The sequence below is a fragment of the Manis pentadactyla genome, chromosome 4 (genome assembly GCF_030020395.1).
Source record: "Manis pentadactyla isolate mManPen7 chromosome 4, mManPen7.hap1, whole genome shotgun sequence".
In the NCBI taxonomy this organism is placed as follows: Eukaryota; Metazoa; Chordata; class Mammalia; order Pholidota; family Manidae; genus Manis; species Manis pentadactyla.
The window spans coordinates 31,299,125-31,322,385 of NC_080022.1; the positions used below are offsets into that span (position 1 = coordinate 31,299,125).

The following is a 23,261-nucleotide window of genomic DNA, read 5'->3' on the forward strand; positions in this document are numbered from 1 at the left end:
TTTTTTAGTTGATTTTTGTGTATAGTGTAAGATTATGCTCCAATTTCACTCTTTTACATGTGGATATTTGGTTTTCCCACCACCATTTGTTCAAGAGAGTATCCTTTCCCTGTAGTGTAGTACTGGGACACTTGTTGAAGACTGTATATGCATGGATTTATTTCTGGGTTTTCTCTTCTGTTCATTGGTTTGTATGTCTGTCTTTATGCCAGTACTGTACTGTTTTAATTATTATAACTTTGTAATATGGTTTTAAGTCTAGAAGTATGAGGCCTCCTACTTCCTTCTTTCTCAGGAATACTATTTCTCAAGAATAGTATTCTCAAGAATACTATTCAGAGATCTTTGTGTTTCTATATTAATCTTAGAATTGCTGTTTTTGTCTCCGCAAAAAATGCCAGTGGAATTGAATTGAATCTGTAAATTGCTTTGGATGGTATAGACATTTTAATAATACTGACTTCTAGTCCATGAACACAGGATGTCTTTCCCTTTATTTGTGTCTTTAATTTATTTCAGCATAGTTTTGCAGTTGTCAGGATACAAGTCTTTCACCTCCTTGGTTAAATTTATTCCAAGTATTTTATTATTTTTGATGCTATTGTAAATAGGATTGTTTTCTTGATTTCCTTTTTGGGTAGTTTGTTTTTAGAGTTTAGAAACAAAACTGATGTTTGTATGTTGATTTTACATCCTACAACTTTGCTGAATTTGTTTATTCTAGTAGTTTTTTTGTGTGGAATCTTCAGTATTTTTACATGTAAGATCATGTCATCTGTGAACAAATGTACTTTTACTTCTTCCTTTCCAATTTGGATGCCTTCCATTTCTTTTTCTTACCTAATTGGTTTAGCTAAGGACTTAAGTACCTTATTGAATAGAAGTGGTTAGAATAGGCATCATTGCCTGAAGCCACAGACTTTTAAAGTTTTTCTTTCTATAGCATGATATTGGAAGAAGTAACTGGAAATGTGTCATTGTACTCCTTTTTATAAGTTCTCTGCTTACTTGATAAGCTAGAGAGACAAGAGGGAAGCAAAGACAATTTTTTGAGCCAAGATAAGTTCACTTCCAAGAAAACACTGACCAAGGAGGGAATCCAAAATTGTAATTTGAGTATAAACTTTATGTCTTCAAGACAAAAGCAATGTAAATGTAAATCAAATGGAAAGCATTTGCTACTTAATTTATACATACTTAGTTATAATAAAAGTTATATTGGAGAAAATGCTTATGGATACAAAGAATGTGAAAAAACCTTGAAAAACAAGTTTTGTCTTATTAGACATGAAAAAAAGCATACAAGAGAAAAAGCTTTTGGATGCAATGAATGTGGGAAAATCTTCAGCAGCAAGAGAATTCTTGTAGCACATCAAAAAATTCATGATGAAGAGAGACGCTTTGTGTGCAGTGATTGTGGGAAAGCATTTAAGCGTGAAGAACAACTGGTGGTCCACCAGAGGCTTCACACTGGAGAGAAACCTTATGAATGCAGTCAGTGTGGGAAGTCATTCACTTGGCACTCCTCTTTTAGTCAACATGTGAAATCTCATACACCTGAGAACTCATTTGAATGCAAACAATGTGGGAAAACCTTTAAGTACTATTCGTCTCTTTATAAACATTATAGAATTCATAAAGGAGAGAAACCATTCAGATGTAGAGATTGTGGTAAAGCCTTTGCAGACTCATCAGTACTTGTCATGCATCAGAAAATTCATACAGGCGAGAAACCCCATGGGTGTTCCGAGTGTGGCAAAGCCTTTATTAAGAAGCATCATCTCCTTAGACATTACTTAACTCATACAGCAGAGCAACAAAACAAATGTAACACATGTGGGAAATCTTTAAACTGGAAGACACATCTCATTCTCCATGAAAGAAGTCATAAAACTTTGGGAGCTTTCTTAATGTGAGAGAACTTGAAATTAACCTTTTAATAAAGCAGCAAAGAATTCATCATGAGAAAAATCCTATCATTTGAATAAATGTGGAAAAGCATAACTGAAATTCATATTCTGTAATTGATATTAGTAATTTTATTAAGTTTACAGAAAATTTTGAGTTACAATTTTTACTGTAAAGTATAAAGCTGAGGAAGTTGTGAAAAAAATAAGGCATCAGACTCATTAAATAAATGCATTGCTTAAGAAATTTGTATAACCATAGGTTTGAAATATATGCTATGTGCATTATACAAAATTATATCTGTTATGGTGATGGTGTCACAACATTGTGAATGTACTTAATGTCAATGAGTTGTACATTTAAAATGGGTAAAATAGTAAATTTTGTGTTTTGTGTGTTTTACCACAATAAAATATATATATAAATAAAATTTGAAACCACCTTCCCCTGCTAAGTTATATCTACACAAAATCTCTGGTAAACATCAGTATTGTCCCAAAGCCTAACATGATACGCAGAATTGCCAATTATAAGTGAAATAATATGGTTTATTATGTAGGATGAAGTTCAGTGCTATGAACTTTAACTTTTCATGGCACCTATGAATAGCTGTGGCAGTTATTGAACCTTTAGGCCCTCATTTTAAATAATAGAAGTCAGGGACAGTTATAAAGTCTTCTATTACCACTACTTAGCTGAGGATTTTGTGTAATACGTTTTCTTCTCTATGCAGAACACCAAAGTGTGTGTGTGCATGTTTAATTCTGATTAACTAGGCACTGAGCCAAGGAAGCAGCTGTGTTCTGTATTACTTTAAGCACTTAGTACACGAAAAGAGGCATTTCTTCAAGTAAAAAGTCATGTAAATAAAAGCCATCCTATTTCACAGCTACATTAGTAGGAGTAAGCCCTACCTCAAGCAGCGTATAACTAGGGTACTTAGAAAAATTAGGTGTCATGATACTTTTCAGAGAATTCTGGGAGAATATTTTACTTTTTTGTTTTAGAAACTGATTCAGAGAAATCTCAGGCTTATTTGGAAATTTCCAGGTGACTAGCATAGGTACATATCAAGTTATTTGAAAAGCTTTTCTGCTTCCTTGAGCTAGTTAGCACTCTTAAAATTTGACATTATAAAATTTCTGTTAAAAACAAATGCACATTATACAAAATTATATCAATTATAAACAATGATTAAAGGGAGAATTTTATATTCACTAAGAGTTGCTTGATAATGTTAAAAAAGACTTTAAGCCTTTTCTTCAGTGGTTGCAAAGCTTAAGGACAGCATTGAGCTTGATTGAATCTAAGTTCACAAAATCAGGTTTTCTCTTGCAAGCGTATGTTTTTGGATTAAATGTGTGAACTTGCAATTGTTTTTCTCTCTGCATTTTTGCAGGGTAATGGTGGTAGAAACTGAAGAATGAGTGATTTTCTGAATATCCCTCAGCTCTAAGTTAAGCCTTGTCTTACAACGTTTTCATACTGATTGTATGCTAATTAAACATAAGTCAGTCACACCAAATCACTTGGAAAACCACAAACCATATTACAGTATATATGTAAATTGCTTATAAACTGAGGGAGCTTTTTGCAAGTTACCCTGCCTTATCTCTCATTTCCTGTTAAAGCTGTCATTTTGCTTTTTAAGTTATTCTTACCCTCCTAGGTATTTCTCAGCTCCTGTTCTTGGCAGTAATAACATCTGAGCAAATCCAAATTTTAAGATGGCAAGAAGATTCCCTTGGAGGGTAGTGAGTGTCTCATTGCTGCTAGAATGATGTGAGACCCCTAAAAAGAGGCCTGATGCATCAAGGTGGCAGACAGAATAAGAATGAGCCTGGGACTTTTATTTGGTGTTATGATCTGAGTTCTATGAATTAAACTGTTTGCTCCCTTTCTTTTTTTCTTTTCTTTTTAAATTATTTACTCTTAAACATTCATGTTTTGTTTGCTTCTCCCCTCACAGTTCTCTCTCTAACACCATCACACGTCAGGCCAGGCACTCCTGGCCACAGTGTTTCAGAGAAGTTTGCTCCTTTTCTTCAGTGCCAGAGTTAGGACAGTAAAAGAATTAGTTGTATGAACCATACAGAACCAAAATTAAATGGATGTTTAAAAAGTTGAAACAAACAAATTTTTTTTTCTATTTAAACCAAGTAATTGTCAGGCACTAAAACAAAAATGAATTCCACAAATTCTAATGCAATTCATGGGCCTAGAGCTCACAATTGAGAAGGGAAAACTGGGCCTCAACTGTTGTATATATGCAAATACAAAGATCAGCAGCAACATTCCTAGATTGTGAGGTATGTGGAAAACCATGTCTACTAATAATCAAATATGCAAAGCATTTTTAAGTAAAATCAAGTGAATTTTTAAAGTTCTTTTTATAAAAAGTACACATTTTTATTGAATAAAATAGGGTTCCAAGGAGCACTAAATGTTTACACATCATTGGAAGACTGTCATCTCTTTCAAGACCCTATTTTGTTATTGATTGCTGTGACCACAAGTTACTGTAATGTTTTACTTTCTTGTACATATTTTCAAAATATATATAATGCAAAATTTATCTTTTTTTTAAATTGCAGTATAATTGACATATATAACTTACAGGTGTACAACATAGTCAATATTTGTATATATTGTGAAATGTTCACCATAAGTTTAATTAACATCAATTAAAACACAGTTATAAAAATTTTTCTTCTTGTGATAAGAACTTTTAAGATTTACTCTCAGCAACTTTCAAATATACAATACAGTATTATTAACTATAGTCACCATGCTATATGTTACATCCCATAACTTAACTTATTTTGTAATTGTTAGTTTTTACCTATTGACTCCCTTCATCCATTTTGCTCAACCTCAACCCCTGTTCTCTCTGTCTGTGAATTTGGGGGTTTTTGTTATTTTAGATTCTACACATGAGATCAAAAGTATTTGACTTTTTCTGTCTGACTTGCTTCACTTAGTATAATACCTTCTAGGTCCATCCTTGTTGTCACAAATGGTAAGATGTCATTCTTTTTTCTGGCTAATAATCTATTGTATATATGTAAACCACATTTTCTTTATTCATCTATTGATGGACACTTAGGTTGCTTCATAGCTTGACCATTGTAAGTAATGCTGCAAGATAACAATTTAACAACTAGTTATTATTTTCAAGTAATAGGTTTAGTATGTTTTCTTTCAACCTCAGATACATTAGTGGGCAAAGCACTTCTATATTTAAAGTTGTAAGTATGACCATTAATCTGAAGAAAAGGATGATAAAAAATTATTTACCCACGTCTAGACTTTTTTGACACCTAGTATTCCAGTACTAGAACAGATATATTGCTATGTGGGGAGCTTTCTACCACTGACTACATTTTTTTCCTATATAACTTCAACCCCAGAACATGATTTTGGCAAGAAAAACACCAAAATGTTATTTACACTCAGCTAAACATGATCTTAGATCCCCAGAAACCCCTTTTTCTTTATTTGAAGGCTGTACTTTTGTCTAGTCAAAAAATCTGAAATAGTCATGTGTAATTGTAGGGAAGTTCCATGGCCAGGATCCTCCCCTGATCCTAACCTACTCACCCATCGTGTAGATGCAGTGATGTAATACTTAGCCTACTGCGCAGGCACATGCTTGCATGCCCATTGGTGATAAGCCATTACTGCCTGTGTTGCTATAAGAAGAGCTCTGCCCAGTGCTAGGAGGAGAGCAGAGCCTGGAGCAGAGACAGAGCCTGAGATGGAATTGCTACTAGCAGACTGCTCCAGAGGCAGATGGGATTCTAGCACTTGACCTACCCCCGTGAGAATAAAGCTCTGTATAAGCCCCTTTTTACTCCCAAACATTCAGTTGTCATTTTTTGGTCTCACTGAATCCAGAGTGAACTTGCCCAGAGATGGGAATTCTCTCTGGCCAGGAGCTACAATAATGTAAGCAGAATATCCCTTTTCACACCCCCTTCCCTCTAGAATGTTACACCTTGAGATATTTTTACTTTCACTTTTTTCCCTCTTAACAGGAACACTCAAATATGCTACTTTTCTCATTGTTTAAAGCATGCATACTCAGACATTAGGTTGATTTTCTTCAATATGAAGATACATTTATTTTTTATGCTTTATGTAATATGTACTTATTAAATATATATATAGAATACCAAAAAAATTGATGAATATCTATCACCTGAAATCTCATTTTCCTGAGAAACCATCATTAACATCAGTCACCTGAGAAAAGCAAGAGGCATTGATGAACAAATTGTGAACATACTAGTAAATCAGTTAATATTGGGTGTAATTTAAATAATGACTGATATGGGAAAGGGCTAGAAATAAGGTGAAATGAATATTGTAGATAATAACACTAGGTAAGTGGGTGGAATCAGGGTTAAAGTGTTACAAAGTCCTTGTTCTGGGAAAGGATAGAAATACTTTATACCTTGTTGAATATGCATGCTAAAAATTGAAGGCTAGCCACCAAAAGAAATAGACTACATTGTAAATCACTAGAGAGAAATAAGGGAATAAGGAGATCTATAAATCCAATGGAAAACATTATTCTTAAAGAATAATAATGTGTTGTAGTTTTTTCTTTGATATTTCAGAAACACTTTGTAACTTACATTACAAAAGGTAGATAATCAGGTGTTCTCCCCCAATCCTAAGTCAAAAAAAGCTAGTACCTTTTTGGAGAAAGGAAGAAAGAAGATAAATTGGTGATATTAAATTACTTCATGAACTAATATCTCCTGCAGAAAGTATTTAATTTTTTCAAGTCTAGAAATTAATTAGGGCTAGTAAGGCAATAAACAGGTTTAATCAGTATAAGAGTTACCCCTCTCTGTTGGACAGAAATGATTAATTTAGACTGATCTTTTGAGCAAGGTCTTTCACCACATAATGGCACAACAAAATATCTTTAAGTCAGAATGACTGTTTTGCATCAAGATTCTCTGTCTTTTCATTGTATTTTAATCAAAAGGGAGAAGGAGATACTTTTTATTCCTCCTCCTTTTGTCTTTACCAAAGATAGCCCTACAAATCGACACTTTTCCAAAGTAGAGACTGTCAGATTGTTTTTAAAATCCAGATATAAGATGCATACAAGAAGACTGAAGCAAAATCATAGAGAAAACAAAATCCACTAAGCAAATAATAGAAAGATGATGTATCAGTATTAATTGGTATAATCAGGGCTTCGTGATATTTTTTCTGTTAAGGTCCAGGTATTAAATACTTTAGGCTTTGTGGGCAATACAGTTTCTCTTAAAACTACTCAACTCTTGCTGTAACAGTAAAGTAGCTACATTAATAGATAACGTCAGTGAATGAGTGTGACTGTATGCTAATAAAACTTTACAAAAACAGGCAGCAAACCAGATTTGGCCCTCAGGATGTAGATTGCTGACCCCTGTTCTTATTGTGTAATGATTATACAGCAATGAGGAAAAAAGGCAAGATGCCAGCACTCAACTCAAAAAACAATAATCAAACAAATATAATCTCAGGTATTGATATATAAAATATTTTTTAAAAACCTGTGAGGAGATTGAATGTAATAGGAAACTAAGATGGGGAACCTCTGAAAGCCTTTAAACAGAGACCTGAATGAGTGTAGGGGAGTTGGAAAGGTCCTGGGTCCTGAGGCAGGAGGGAGAAGGAAACAAACATTTGTGGAGCACTGACTACAGGCAGGATACAGTCAGCATTGACTTTTCTATTTATTCTCACAATGGACATTATGCCCATTTTACAGATGCAGCAACTGACTCAGAGGTTGAGAGACTTGTCGAGTCTACCAAGCTATAAAATGGTGGAGCCAGGATTCATCCGCTGTACGTGTTGTCAGTGGACAAATCTTCTCATCTAGGGACTCAGCCTAAATTGTCTACATCTAGAGGGCTGGGCTAAACTCTAACTTAAGGACTCTGAAAGAATTTCTCCCTTGCCTTGTGCCCTCCTTTGGGTTTGGTCTCTGGAGTCAGTGATATCAGTGCTAGAGGAGAGGACTTCCTGAAGGAGATGGGTTTTGTTTCTTAAAGAGAAAATTTGCATATATGAACTTCCATACTGCTTTCAAATCTTTACTTTTTTTGCTGTTGATAATTGCTTTATGGCCTAGTATATGATGAGTTTTTACAGTGTTTGATGTGTGGTTGAATAAAACATATGTTCTCTAATGGTAGGCACCAATTTCTGTAGGCATCCATAAGATAGGATGTGTTCAAAATTTCTATATCTTTACCGACTTATTTTTGTTTGCTTGACCCATCAATAATTTAGAAAAAAATCTATGGAATCTCTGAGTAGTAGATATGCCCATTTTTCTCCGTAATACTTCCATTTTTAAAAAATGTAATTTGAGCATGTTTTATGAGGTATATAGAAGTTTAGAGTTGTTATATCTTCATGGGGAATTGAACTTTTTATTCTTATGTAGTGACTTTTCATATGACTAGTGATGCTTTTTGTTTAGAAATCTGTTACTAGTACCACTATTCCAGCTTTCTTTTGATGATTTGCCTGCTTTATATCTTTCCATACTTTTACCTTCAACCTTTTCTTGGCTTTATGCTTTAGGTGTAGCTCTTGCTGACACTTTATATCTGAATTCTCCCCTCTTCTCTCAGTCTGATAATCTGTGCCTTTTTAATTGGCAAGCTTAGTCTATTTGTATTTTGCATAGTTATTGATATATTGGATATATATTATACTGTCTTGATTTTTTTTATTTTGCTATCATTAATGTATAATTACTTGAACATTATGGTTACTAGACTCCCCCTATTATCAAGTCCCCCCAACATACCCCATTACAGTCACTGTCCATCAGCATAGTAAGATGCTATAGAATCATTACTTGTCTTCTCTGTATATACTGCCTTTCCCGTGTCTCCCCCTCCGCTATATTATGTGTGCTAATCGTAATGCCCCTTTTCCCCCCTTATCCCTCCCTTCCCACCCATCCTCCCCAGTCCCTTTCCCTTTGGTAACTGTTAGTCCATTCTTTGGTTCTGTGATTCTGCTGCTGTTTTGTTCCTTCAGTTTTCTATTTGTTCTTATACTCCACAGAAGAGTGAAATCATATGATACTTGTCTTTCTCCGCCTGGCTTATTTCACTGAGCATAATATCCTCTAGCTCCATCCATGTTGTTGCAAATGATAGGATTTGTTTTCTTCTTATGGCTGAATAATATTCCATTGTGTATATGTACCACATCGTCTTTATCTATACATCTACTGATGGACACTTAGGTTGCTTCCATTTCTTGGCTATTGTAAATAGTGCTGCAATAAACATAGGGGTGCATATGTCTTTTTCAAACTGGACTGCTGCATTCTTAGGGTAAATTCCTAGAAGTGGAATTCCTGGGTCAAATGGTATTTCTATTTTTCGTTTTTTGAGGAACCTCTATACTGCTTTCCACAATGGTTGAACTAGTTTGCATTCCCACCAGCAGTGTAGGAGGGTTCCCCTTTCTCCACATCCTCACCAGCATTTGTTGTTGTTTGTCTTTTGGATGTTGGCCATCCTAACTGGTGTGAGATGATATCTCATTGTGGTTTTAATTTGCATTTCTCTGATGATTAGCGACGTGGAGCATCTTTTCATGTGCCTGTTGGCCATCTGAATTTCTTCTTTGGAGAAGTGTCTGTTCAGCTCCTCTGCCCATTTTTTAATCAGGTTATTTGCTTTTTGGGTGTTAAGGTGTATGAGCTCTGTATATATTTTGGATGTTAACCCCTTAGCTTGATCATTTTCTAATTGTTCAAATAACTCATGCATAGCTGTTTTGGTTCAGTATCTGTAGTTGTTAGTAGTCTAAATCTCTTTTCTGCTGACTCTCACCTTTGGTGAGAGTCACTGATTGATCTTAATATGTATGAGTCCTACCGGAAATATTTCCCCAGAGAGAATTTGCTTCTGTATCTGCCAGTGTCTTAGAGGACACTGTAACATGGGATGATTCCAATCAGAGGTCCTGGGTCAGGCTACACTCGTCAACCTGCAGTGGGCACAAGGTTCTATATCCCAAAGAAATGCCACTGTTGGCATCTCTTTGTGGGGCAAACCTATCACTTCCACTGCCTGCCACTGTGCTTTCAGTTCACTAAGTTGTTTTATCTTTCCTTTTCAGTTGTGGGGAAATGAATAGTCCTTCTTTGAATCTAGTTAGGTGAAATTCCTTGTTTTTGTAAAAGAATGCTACTGATCTGTCAAAACTTAGAAATATTCTTACCATCTGGTTTAGTAGTTTTCAACTTCACTAGTAATCCATGAAATGTTAATTATAATATAATGAAATGGCACTTTTGAAACCTGTCAAATTGGCAGAGGTGTGTTTTAAAAAAATATTTACTGGTAAAAGACTCAAATACTTTTAAATTAAATGTCATTTTGCTACCAACTTTTTGAAGAGATTTTGGAAATGTGTGTCAAAAGACTTTAAAATGTCTGTGCCTTTGAGCTAACTATTCTACTTCTAGGAATTTGCCCTAAGAAAAAGAGCCAATAAGTGCATAAAATTATAATTCAGGGAAGGAACTTGCAGTGTCATTATAGTGATGAAAACTGGGAAGCAGCCTAAGTATACAATAGAGGGAGACTTAAATAAATCATGATGTAACCATGAGATGATAAATCATGATATAATCACTATGAAGCCATTAACAAGTTGTAGAAGTATATTTAATAAGGTAAAATATTCCTGATATTTAATTGAAAACCATGAAAAAAAGACAAATTGTAAGGAATATCCCCAATTAAAAATTTTTCCACATATGTGCCAAAGTGTAAATACACATAATGTAGTTATTTGGGAGCTATGATTATGTATTTTGTGGTTTTTTTGTACTTTTATCTTCATTTTCTATAATAGCACTTTTGTTATAAAAAATAGCAAATGAAATATTGTTCTCTTTGTGGAGGCAAAGGGGGAAGGAGTTATTTGAAATGTTTGTTGTATTATCAAGTTTTCTTTTCATAGATGATTGGTAATATATGAGTACAAACCATAGGAAAAAAGTGGTAGGTCAAGTAAGTGTCTAGCCGAGAAATACAAGTCAGCACTGTCTAACTAGTGCAATAGATTAAAGACTCAAACTTGCTAGTGCATTTTTTTATTGTATATAAAGAATGTGCAGCATTTAGAAAAAAGTCCTCAGCCAAGTAAATGACTAGTGCAACTGTACTGCACAGACATTCTAGAAGCAAGGAATATGAAGAAAAACCAGAGACTGTACCTCCTTTACATAAGATCAATTTGAGTCATAGGCTTAAAGGTTTCATTTATATCAGCAGCTAATTTATGTGTGCTCACACTACTCACTGTGTGTAGGATCATTACAGATAAGAGACATTTCAACACTGCAAGAGGTTTTTCAGCATAGTCTGTAGTGCTAGAGCCTTATATACACTTGATGTTGCTGATTCTTTAATAGCTGAAATAAAACCTAGGATTGGGGATTAAAAACTTGGTTAATGACATGTTTCTATTTTTTGAGAAATAAATTTCAGAAAATAACAAAATGTATGTGATGTGAAATTTCATTATTGACTAAGAACAAACCCAATTTTATGTACGTACCTGAGAAAATTAGTAAAGCAAACTCCTTAACAAATATTGTCAATCTTCCAATATTTAAGACCAAGACCAATGTTGAAATGGTCCATTTCTTGGTAATTTGTGAGGCAGCATATCTTTTCATGTGTTTATTTGGGCATTTACTTATCTTCTAGGAATTATTCATTCTGATCACTTTTCATTTGTCCATTTTTAAACTGGAGCATTTTCTTTTTTTAACTGGAGCTCTTCATGTTACTAGGATTAATGAGTCTCCACATGAGATATATGTATCTTAATCTTTTAAATTGTTTTTTCTTGAATTATTCTGGTCTGGAGCAGAACTCTGAAGTCCCTTTTATTCTGTTTTACTTTGTCATGGTTGCCAAGTTCACCCTGTGCACCATGAACACTGTTTTAGATGCTTGCTCAGTGAAGAGGAATTACTGTTCATCGGTGTTTTAGGAACCTGTTACATTCGAGGATGTGGCCATAGACTTCACCGAGGAAGAGTGGGGACAACCCAACCCTGCACAAAAAGCCCTGTATAAAGAGGTGATGCTGGAGATCTATGGCAACCTGATCTTAGTGGGTGAGGAAAACTACCCTTTGGAGAATTTTTGTTCCCTTGGTTGTGAAAAGCTGTGGCCTCTTAGAGTGTTCAACTAAGGGAGGGCTTGAGTCAGATATCAGAATGTCCAAATCACTATTTTTTTAATTAAGGTATTATTGATATACACTTATAAAGGTTTCACATGGAAGACAATGGAGTTACCACATTCACCCATATTATCAAGTGCCCCAATACCCCATTGCAGTCACTGTCCATCAGTGTAGGAAGATGCCAGAGTCATTACTTGTCTTCTCTGTGCCACTCTTGTCTTCCCCAAGATCCCCCCCACACCATGTGTACTAATCATAATATCCCTCAATCCCCTTCTCCCTCCCTCCCCACCTGCCCTCCCCCACCCCTCCCCTTTGGTAACCACTAGTCCCTTCTTGGAGTCTGTGAGTCTCTTGCTGTTTTGTTCCTTCAGTATGTCCAAATCACTAGTGAAGAAAGGAAAATGTTGCTATCTAAGCAAAAAACTTGAGTTTCTCCTCCCTCATTTGTATTTCTTTTTTCCTTTTTTTGTTTTTGAGGTGAAATTCACATAATATAAATTAATCATTTTGAAGTCTACTATTCAGTGGCACTTAGTATATAACAATGTTGTGTAACTATCTCCTTTATCAAGTTCTAAAACATTTTCATTACCCCCAAAGAAAACCCACACCCATTAAGCAGTCCCCCCTATTTCCTGCTCCCTGTAATTACTTTTTAGAAAAATATTAAAAGCAAGTATATTTGTACATGAGGTAAAAAGTATCTTTCAGACTATTTTCTATTTACATTTGCATATAAGCAAGCAGGAAGTGTATAAGCTCACACATATTATTTATCCTGTATTTATTTGTTATAAAAATGAGTTTTGCAACTTTCAGTTAATATATGCTAGATATCTTGACATGTCAAAATATTTAGACCCATTTCAGTCTTTTTAATGGCTGTTACATTCCATTATATGATATATTGATGTAGAGAAATGTTTTAACCAGTGCTTTGTTGATGGATATTTAAGATACCGATTTTTCTCTATTATAAATAATACTGAAATAAATGTCCTCATACTTGCATTTTTGGATACTTGTTCCAGTATTTCTAAAGACTATCTAGAAGAAGAATTGCTGGATCAAAGATTATATATTTTATTTACTTTGCAGTTGAATTGCCCCTGAGAAGTTTGGATTAAATTATAGTCTTATGATTAGAATGAGAATTCCTATTCTTCACACTCTCAGTAGCTCCCAATCTTTTTATTCTTTACCTCTCTGAAAAGTAGGAGTTGCCAAACCCCCCACTTCCCTTCCAGACCTGCTTTGTCTCTAGTCTTCTCTTCCTCACAGTGAATTGGAAACTCCACTCTTCAAATTTTTAGGCTGAAAACCTTGGAGTCATCCTTGACTCCTTTCTTTGTCACCCCCAAATCAATCCATCAGCAAATTTGAGAGCTCTACTTTCTAGTTATATCCAGAATCCAATCACTCCTCATACCTTCACTGTTGTTGCTCCAGTCTAATCAGCAATCCCCTTTCTCACTGAATAGCCCCCTTCCTGGCTTTCCTGCCTCCCCTCATCTCAGCCTATTTTCCATATGGCAATCACTCTGCTCCTTTAAAACACCAAGTCAAATCAAAACCTTCCCATATCAATGTGCTTCAGTTGCTGAATGGCTAAACAAATGGTGGTATATCCATGCTATGGAATACTACTCAGCAGTAAAAAGGAACAAAAAATTGATTCACACAATTTGGATAGATCTGAAGGAATTGTGCTAAGTGAAAAAAAGTCAGTCTCCAAAGGTTACAGACAGTATGATTTCATTTTTATAACATCCTTGAAATGAAAAAAATTTGAGATATAGAACAGATTAGTGGTTGCCAGGGATTAGGGATGAGGGGCAGTGTGGAGGGGGATGAGTCTGGTTATAAAGTACCACACAAATAATCCTTGTGATCAAACAGATCTGTATCTTGACTGGGGTAGTTGCACTTCTACACATATAATAAAATTGCTTACCACCAAGTACACATACATTTACAAATGAGTGTATATAGAATGGGTAAAATTTGAATGTGGTCTGAACTGTTGACCTTACCATCTTAAATGTCAACAAAAATTATAAAAATCGGATTTGAAATAGTATCTTTTCTGTAGACATCTTGGAAAATACAGATGATTAATGAAATCCCATTCCCATTTTATTTTATTTTATTTATTTTGGTATCATTAATCTACAATTACATGAAGAACATTATGTTTACTAGGCTCCCCCCTTCACCAAGTCCTCCCCACAATCCCCATTACAGTCACTGTCCATCAGCGTAGTAAGATGCTGCAGAATCCCTACTCATCTTCTCTGTGTTGTACAGCCCTCCCTGTGCCCCCCCCACATTACACATGCTAATCATAATCCCCCTTTCTTTTTCCCCACCCTTATCCCTCCCTTTCCACCCATCCTCCTCAGTTCCTTTCCCTTTGGTAACTGTTAGTCCATTCTTGGGTTCTGTGATTGTGCTGTTTTGTTCCTTCAGTTTTTACAGAAGTACACGTATACAAAATTTCATGTACATTACAGGAGGTTTATCAACTTGCTGACGTCCATTCATGAACCCCTATTTTAATAGATGCATAGTATTCTATTGTATGAAATACCTTGATTTATCCAAACAGTTTTTATTGGAATTAAATATTTAATATGGCACTGTTCTAGGCACTGGGGATACTGCAGTGAACAAAACAAAATCCCACTCATGTGGCTGTTACACCGGAGGGAGAAAGAGACAAGACAGGAACATAAATATATATGTGTCAGATGATGAGTGCTGTGAGGCAGGGTAAGGTTGGGGGTAACGGTAGGGTGGGATGTGATCAGAAAAGGCCTCTCTGATATGGTGACATTTTGTCAGGGATCTGCAGGAAGTAAGGAAGCAAGTTCAAGGATATCTGGGGGACGAACATGCCAAGGACAACTCACCATTGTGTCTTAGTCCATTTAGGTTGCTGTAACAAAATACCATAGACTGGGTAGCTTATAAATAACAGAAACTTACTTCTCACAATATTGATGGCTGGAAGTCCCAGATCAGGATGCCAGCATGGTCAGCGAGGTCTGTCTTCAGGGTGGCAGACTTTTCCTTCACAGGGCGGAAGGGGCTAGTGAACTCCAGGGGACCTCTTTTATAAAGGCACTAATCCCAGTCGTGAAGGCTCTGTCCTTCTGATCTCACCACCTCCCAATAGCATCACTGTGGGTGCGAGGTTTTCAACAGGAATTTTGGGGGGACACAAACATTCAGACCATAGCATGTTGGATGTATGTCTTCTTTCCACTTATTGTGCTGTTAAACAGTGCTTCAATCTACATTATTGTACATTCATCTGGTTATTTCCTGAATACTTTCTAGAAGGATTGTTATGTCAAAGTTTATATACCTTTTAACAACACACACATGCACACATACAGGAAATATCTGTATGCCAGCCATTGTTTTCTAAGTGCTTCATTTGGAGTTAATTGAATTAATCTTCACAGTAACCTGTGAAATAGATGGATATTAGCATCATCCCCATTTTGTAAACAAGGAAACTGAGGCAAAGATATCTGTTTTTCTGTGCATCCTGTAACCTCATTATTTTTTTAATCATTGGTTAGTCATAGACATGATTCCACATCAGTATATCCAGATCTATCTCATCCTTTTTTTAAAACCTTTTCCTTTTCCGAAAGCTGGACTGTATTCTGTAATTCATTTAACTGGTTTCTTCTGGATGGACATTTAGGCTGTTGCTAGTCTGGCAGTATTATAATGTGGCAGTTAACATTTTTATGTACATATCTGCTTAGTTTTTAGAAGATGTACATGGTGATGTTAGATTTGACAATTTATGATTGTTGTATTCTCCTAGTGGACTGTACCTTTTGCCCTAGTTACTGCGTTTTGGCTTGAATTCTGCTTTGTCTGATATTAATGTTGCACATCGGCCCTCTTTTAGCTAGCATTTGCCTGGCATATTTTTATTTTTTGCAAGCTGAATACGGCTGGATTTTTTTAACCTAACTTGGAGTCTCTAATACTCTAAGGGGAACTTAGCCCATTCACATTTACTGTGATAATTGATACATTTGGTCTGATTCCTGACATCTTATTTTATGCATTGTTTAACCCTCCCCTGACTTCCCTTAGTATTTGGGAGTTCTAAATGAATTCTTGTTTCTTTCCTTTTCCCCTCTATTATTATTTAGAAATTCTACTTCTCATTTTTACCCTTTAATTAGTTACCCTGTAACATGTTTTAAAAGTTATATTTTTCAATCACTGGCAGTGTTTATCAGTATTTTTATAACTTCTACTTTCCAGAAAAAAACAAGGCCATTAACATGCTTTTAATTAGCATTGCACACACTCACACATACATATACACACACCCTTTCCCCACGTCCTGTGTTTTATTGAAACCACTTATAATTGTTAATTTTTTTTACATTGTGCTTCTATTATCTCAGATAAAATTGGCCTTAATTTTTATTAGGGTCCTTTCTTTCCTTAATTTCTTAAATCCTACATCTGTCTTCCACTTGGAGTTATTTTTTTATTCCCAAATAAACTTTCTGAATCTCTGAATATCTGAAAAGGTGTTTATATTCACCCCACTCTTGAATACTAGTTTGGCTATGTACCTCTAGGTTCAAAGTCATTTTCTTGAGAATGTTCTAGTCATTGTATCTTTGTTTTTAAGCTTCTGATATTACTAATTCTGATTCATTAATTAATTCTAAACAAACAAAAATAAAATCAGAGATAAACTGTTTTTCTTTTCTCCCTTCTGGAAACATTTGGAATTTTATTTCTTTTTTCTCTGATCCTTGGAATTTTGAAATTTTACTGGGATGTGCCTAGATGTGAGTTGTTCTTTTATAAAGTGATCCTGCTTGCTGTTCCTTGAGCCTTTTCATCTCTGAGTCCTTCAGCTCAGAAAGCTTTTCCTTGGTATTTCATGAGATTGTCTTGAGGGAAAAGGAGGAAAATTTTTAATGATTTCATTATTCATTTCTACTTTTTATATTTCATGTCTTCCCTTCTCATGAGCTCTTATTCTGACTAATTTTGCTCATCTTTGCCTTTTTTTTGGTTTCTCCCTTTTACCCTTATAATAGAATCATCAGTTTGGATTTAAGATTCTTGACTGTAGTCTTCTTCTCTCAGAACTGTTGAGACATTATATCACTATCATCTGTCAATCTTACTCTTTTCAAGAGATTAACTTATTTTTTTAATGTTTTGTATGCTTATAAGATCATTGAAAGCACTGAAATTCAGAAATTTCATCCAGATACATGTATATGTTAGTCTGCCTTTTTTTCACATGGTGCTGGGGGAATACTGTGAATCTAAACAAAGTGCTTAAGAAGTAAAAAGCTAACCTTTTCAAACAATAAGGCTTCTCTCTCACTTACCAACTTTACATTTCCCTGTATGGCCCCGGAAGATGACTGGTTAGCCAGAGACGGGTAAGATTCCTCAAGGGAGGAACAACCTAAGACAGGCACAGCCGCAGGGGGGCCATCAGGTGAGAAAATGGGGATCAACAGAGGTGAGGCTTAGAACCTCCCCCCCCTCCCCCGTTCTGAGAGAAATCTTCTGCATACGTGGATGTTTTATTGCCCTTGTCTAGCTTGGATTAACACATAGTCTGCAGGCACACACCTGATCATCTACATTTGCTCTCTTACAACACTAAACTATGTTTTCTACCTTTATCTTGTATCTACCTACCACTTCAGCATTTTATTAAAAATAATAATAATAAAGAGAGAAATGTGGTATCCACACATAAATCAAGTATAAAAATCAAATGAGTATTCATATTTGAACTGACTGTTTAGAGTTCATAATGCATGAGCAAAACCGAAAGTTTCTGTGATGACTGCCCTTGTACTGTTCACCATGTAACTTATTCACTATGTAAGAATTTGTTCTCCATGTAAGAACTTGTTTGTTATGCCTCAGAAGATTGGAGACTGACGAAAATTAGGCTTGGGGTGGATTAATGATTGTGCATTGAGCATTGACTCCCCTATGCAGAATTTTATTGTTGTTAACAACCATTTGATCAATAAATATGAGAGATGCCCTCACAAAAAAAAAAAAGAAAGTACACACTTCCAATTGTAAAATAAATAAGTAACCGGGATGTAATGTATAGCATAAGGAATATAGTCAAAATATTGTAATAACTTGGTATGATGATAGCTGGTACCTAGAATTATCATGTATATAAATGTTGAGTCACTGTGTTGTACACCTGAAACTAATGTAATACTGTGTGTCAACTACCCTTCAATAAAAAATAATTATCTACAAAAAAATAATAAAATAAACAAAGTGCTCTTTCCAATTAATTACGTTTCATCAATTTTTCTCTCTGTTCATTCCTTCTGGATCTCTTTTATGTATATATAAAGTCTGCTAGGTCTGTCCTTCATGATTTAGTATTTTTCTCATATTTATAACCTTTAAAGTCTTTTTCTTACGAGCCCTGGTAGATCTCTTCAAGTTGATCTTTTGATTGTCTGAAGATAGTTTTCCACATTCTCCAGTCTGATAGCCAATTGGTGGCAGCCTCCGTTGAGATGTTTAATTTGACAATCATAGTTTTCATCGTAGGAAACATTTTCTTCTCAAAGCATCCCCTTTTCCACACAGGAAAGCAGCTTTATGACTGTGCTGAATGTGGCAAGAGCTTCAGCTGGAGCACAGACCTTCACTGTCATCAGGGAGTCCGCACTGGGGAGAAACCTTTCATATGTGATGCATGTGGCAAAGGCTTCAGTTATAACGCAGATCTTCATGTTCATCAGAGTCCACATGGGGGAGAAGCCTTTTAAGTGTGAGGAGTGTGGGAAAGACTTCCGTCAGAGCTCCAAGCTTTGCATCCGGGGAGAGTGCACACTGGAGAGAAACTATTAATGTAGGAAGTGTGGTAAGGACTTCAGTCAGAGCATAGATCTCCAAGTGCATCAGAGAGTCCACACCAGAGAAACTTTAAATGTGAAACTTTTAAAATACCTTCTCATGCTCATCAGAAGGTCCAGGCAGGAGAGAAAACTTTCAGGATGTCAGTCACAGCTCTGATCCTTACATTCTCCTGAGAGTGAAACGAGACAACTGTGACATGTGTGATCAGGGTTGCTTCTGTCATTCCTGTGCCTGTTTTTGTTTTTATATTACCTGTATGCCCAGGCTATCTTACATTTTTACATAGATATCGTATTTTATATTACCTTTTTGAAGTTTGTTTTATTCACCAAACCTTAAATTGAGATTTTTTTTTTTATGCTGATGTTTTAGGACTAATTCATAGATTTTACTTCTGTCATGTTCTAAGCTATCAGACAGATATTTTTTTCAATAGATTTGGGTATTCCTGTGCCAGTAACACATTTTCAAGTACTATAACTTTATAGGAATTGTCCTGGCTACTTAAAACTCTTTATTCTTGCATATAAGTTGTAGAAGCAGCTTGCCGAAATCCTTGAAAAAAACTCTTTTGGGTTGGTATTTTTGGGGGTTTTGTTTCCTTTCCTCTCCTTTCATTACTTCCATTAGATTATTTTCTTTATTCTCCTTTTATTTCCCTCTACAAGATCAGTAAATTTTATCTGTTTTATGTTAACATTTATAACTTAATTAAGTCTATATATAATGTCCCTCTAACAATATAGAGTAGAAAACAAATTCTGCTTCTCCTCCCTTGTTACATGTTATTGTTGTATATGGTTTTAATTTCACCGTGTTTTTAACATGTCCCCATATTTGTCACCCTTGTTACTGTTGCAAATAGTCAAGTTTGGACAACCTGCACATCTATCAGTTTCTCACCACTGGTTCTTGCGTTTCCTCCTTCCTTCTGAATTGCATTTCCTCAGCCTTCCAGAGCAGAGGCAGCCTGTGTAGTAGTTAAAAGCAACTCTGAGCTGAACTGCCTGGGCTTGATATAGCTCTGTTGATCTCTAGCTATGTGACCTGGAGCAGATTACTTAATTTCTTTGTGCCTCAATTTCTCCATCTGAAAATAAGGATGATAACAGTATTTACTTCATGGAGTTGTTATAAAGATAGAATGAATTAATATTTGTACAATTATTAAAATAGTCCCTGGCATATACTAAGCTTATAAAAGTGTTTCTTATATAAATAAAATAAATGAATCCCTCAGTAGTTTTACAGCAAGTGTGTCTGAGAGCACTCAATTATTTCTCTCTCCCTTACTCTGTAAGTATAGCATGGGTGGGTATAGAATTCTAAACTGACGTTCATTTTTACTCAGCAGTTACTCTAGTGATGCTTTTAAATAGTCTGTTATTAGCCTAATTATTGTTCCCTTTGAGACATTCTATCTTTTCTCTATGATTGCTTTTAAGATTACCTCCTTATCTTTAAAGAGCTTTTGCAAAATCCTGAAAAGCAGAAAAGTACTCTATCATTTTGCTAAATGTATCTGGTGTACATTAACTTATTTTTTCCTAATTAGGATACACTGTGCTTCTACATGCCGTTCTCTATTTTATTAGTTTTTAATTATTTATCCTTCTACTTTTATGTTTATCTCTTTCTAGCTGCTTCTAGCTTATTTATTTTTAGCCTTTGTTTTCTAATAAATGCATTTCAGTAAATTAAATTTCCCCTAATACTTAGGCAGCATCCTTTCCAGAGCACAGTTTAACAATATATATCAAAAAGCCTTGAAGTTTTATATATTTGACTCAAATTTCATGTCTAAGTACCTATGTTAATGAAATAATCAGATGAATTACATATAAAAGGCATATATTACCATGTTACTTATATTTTTAAAAAGGGGAGATTTTTAAAATTATAATATGCTTATATAATGCAGTATTCTCCAGCAAGAAAAATTATGTTTTGGGATAATTTTTAATGACTTAGAAAAATATGCACAGTATAGGAAATGTAAAGACAGAAGAATAAACAAAAAAAATAATGCTGATGGATAATTTTTATTTTCCATTTTTTGCTTTTCAGAATTTTGCAAGTAGTGTTTAATGCTTCTCAATCCCTATTGACAACAGTATTGATTCTTCTAATTATAAAATAATATGTCCATTGTAAAATGTCAAAATATTATAAAACAAAAGTAAGTATAGCTGGTTTACTATGGAGTGTCAACTCAGTGGTTTTATAAGATCATGAAATGGCTTTATTTTTTTCCCAGTCACCACCTTCATCCATATTCTGTTGAATTCCTCTGAATGAATAAATGAATGAAAGGATGACTATTAATAAATGAATGAAAGGATGAATATTGAGTGGTGAAGGGAGACCCTGAGGAAGGGCTTTAGAAAAGAGGAAAAGTACAAACTGGGTACAAGACCACAAATGGGTGAAAATGTTTGCAATCCATCACAGAAGAGAGATTTATCTCCGTTTATTAAGAACAATTAGAAATCATGAAGAAAAAGCACAAAAACTGTAAAGAGACTGTTAAGAGATAATTAAAATGACACTTAAATGTATAGAAAGGTGGCAACCTTTTCTGAGGAATGCAAATCAAAACCATGCTGAGATATATTTCTTACCAATCAGATTAGCAAAATATTGGAAAGTTTAAAAACCTCTTGTTAATGAGGCTATAGAGAAATGGTCATTCTCATACATTGCTGTGGAGGTTGCAAAACAGAATAACTCCTATGGAGGAATTTGACAATAGCTACCAAAATTATAGATATATTTGCCTTTTGATCCAAATATCCCATTTCTGAGAATCTATCCCACAGATACACTTACACATGTGCTTTGAAGATATTTGGCATTGTTTCCAATCATAAAAATGGAAAACACAAATGTTCACAAATTGAATGCAATTGTAATAAAAATGAAATTTTTCTTATTAAAATGGAGATATCTCCAAGATATGTTATTAAATTTAAAAAATGCAAGGTGAAAAACAATGTGTATCTATAATATAAAGTATATATTTATATAAAAATGTATATATTTTATTAAGGAGAATGAGAATATATAATCATATTTGTTTATGTTTGCTTAAATGTTCCACTGGAAGGATAAACAAGGGACTAATAAAATGCTTGTCTGGGGAGCAGGGATGGGAGTGAGAATTTTCTGTACTTTTAATAAATATTAAATATAGATTTGATTTGAACATACTACATACTTTTAGGATAATGCTGAATGAGAACCAATGGCTTTTCAGTATTTATTGAAATTAAAATATTGGTGTTTATTGATTTATGTGACTATTTTTAATAAAATATTTTGTATGTAATTTTTGGAAGCTTAGGTTTTTTTTTGTTTTTTTTTCTTTTTTTGTATTATTTTAATCAGGATTTGTTATTATGGCTTTTCAGTCTCCAAAATGGGGTAACTCACCTAAATAGCCTAGATTAAAAAAAAAAAAAACTCAAAGCAAGAAGGAAATAAGAACAGAAATCAATGCAATTTAAAATAGAAAAATAGAGGAAATAAATGAAACCAAAAGCTGATTCTTTAAAAAAGAAATCAATAGTTGATAAATGTCTATCAAGACTGACAAAGCTAAAAAGAGGGAAGACAAATTATTGAAATAAACAATGAAAGGGGACATCATTGCTCTCCCTACAAAAATTTAAAAAATAAGTAAACACTATGAACAGCTCTATGCACATATATGCAATAATTTAAGTGGACCAATTCCTTGAAAGATACAAATTACCAAAACTCATTCAAGGATAAATAAAGTGTAAATAGTCCAATACCTTTTAAAGAAATCTAATTCATGCCTTCCAAAAAGAAAACTCTAGAAGGGGGTGGGGTGGGGGGAAAGAAGGTGGCGTGAGGAGTGAGGCAAAAACCTCCTCCCAAAACCACATGTAACATGAAAATACAGCAAATACAACTAATCGTGAAAGAGGAACCTGAAGACTGCAGAACATACTGCCTACATTTGGGGAAAAGAAGACCTCACAGAAAAGGGTAAAGTAGCAAAGCCGTGATCTGATGGGACCCAAGCCATCCCCCCAACCCAGCTCATAGGCAGAGGAAGAGAAATGGAATGGGAAGAGGGTAGAGGCCTAGGATTGCTGAATACCCAGCTCTGGAGATCTGCTTTGGGAGCACAAACCCACATTACATGATGCTCTGGAAATTAG

At 34.8% G+C, this 23,261-nt stretch overlaps 1 protein-coding gene across 7 annotated transcripts in view; it reads left to right on the plus strand.

Moving 5' to 3' along the window:
* The window catches only part of LOC118916337 (zinc finger protein 684-like), a 35,152-nt gene extending 12,726 nt beyond the window's left edge, over window positions 1-22,426 (plus strand). For 5 of the 7 annotated variants that reach the window (XM_036893283.2, XM_036893281.2, XM_036893284.2 and 2 more), the window contains one exon: window positions 18,799-22,426. In XM_036893283.2, the coding sequence (XP_036749178.2) occupies window positions 18,799-18,980 (182 nt within the window). In that variant the 3' untranslated portion in view covers window positions 18,981-22,426. Of the gene's footprint in view, window positions 1-1,285; window positions 1,425-3,307; window positions 8,820-18,798 lie in introns of those variants that run through there. The other 2 variants (XR_008996978.1, XM_036893269.2) reach the window with 2 other exon arrangements.
* The last annotated feature ends 835 nt before the right edge of the window (window positions 22,427-23,261 follow it).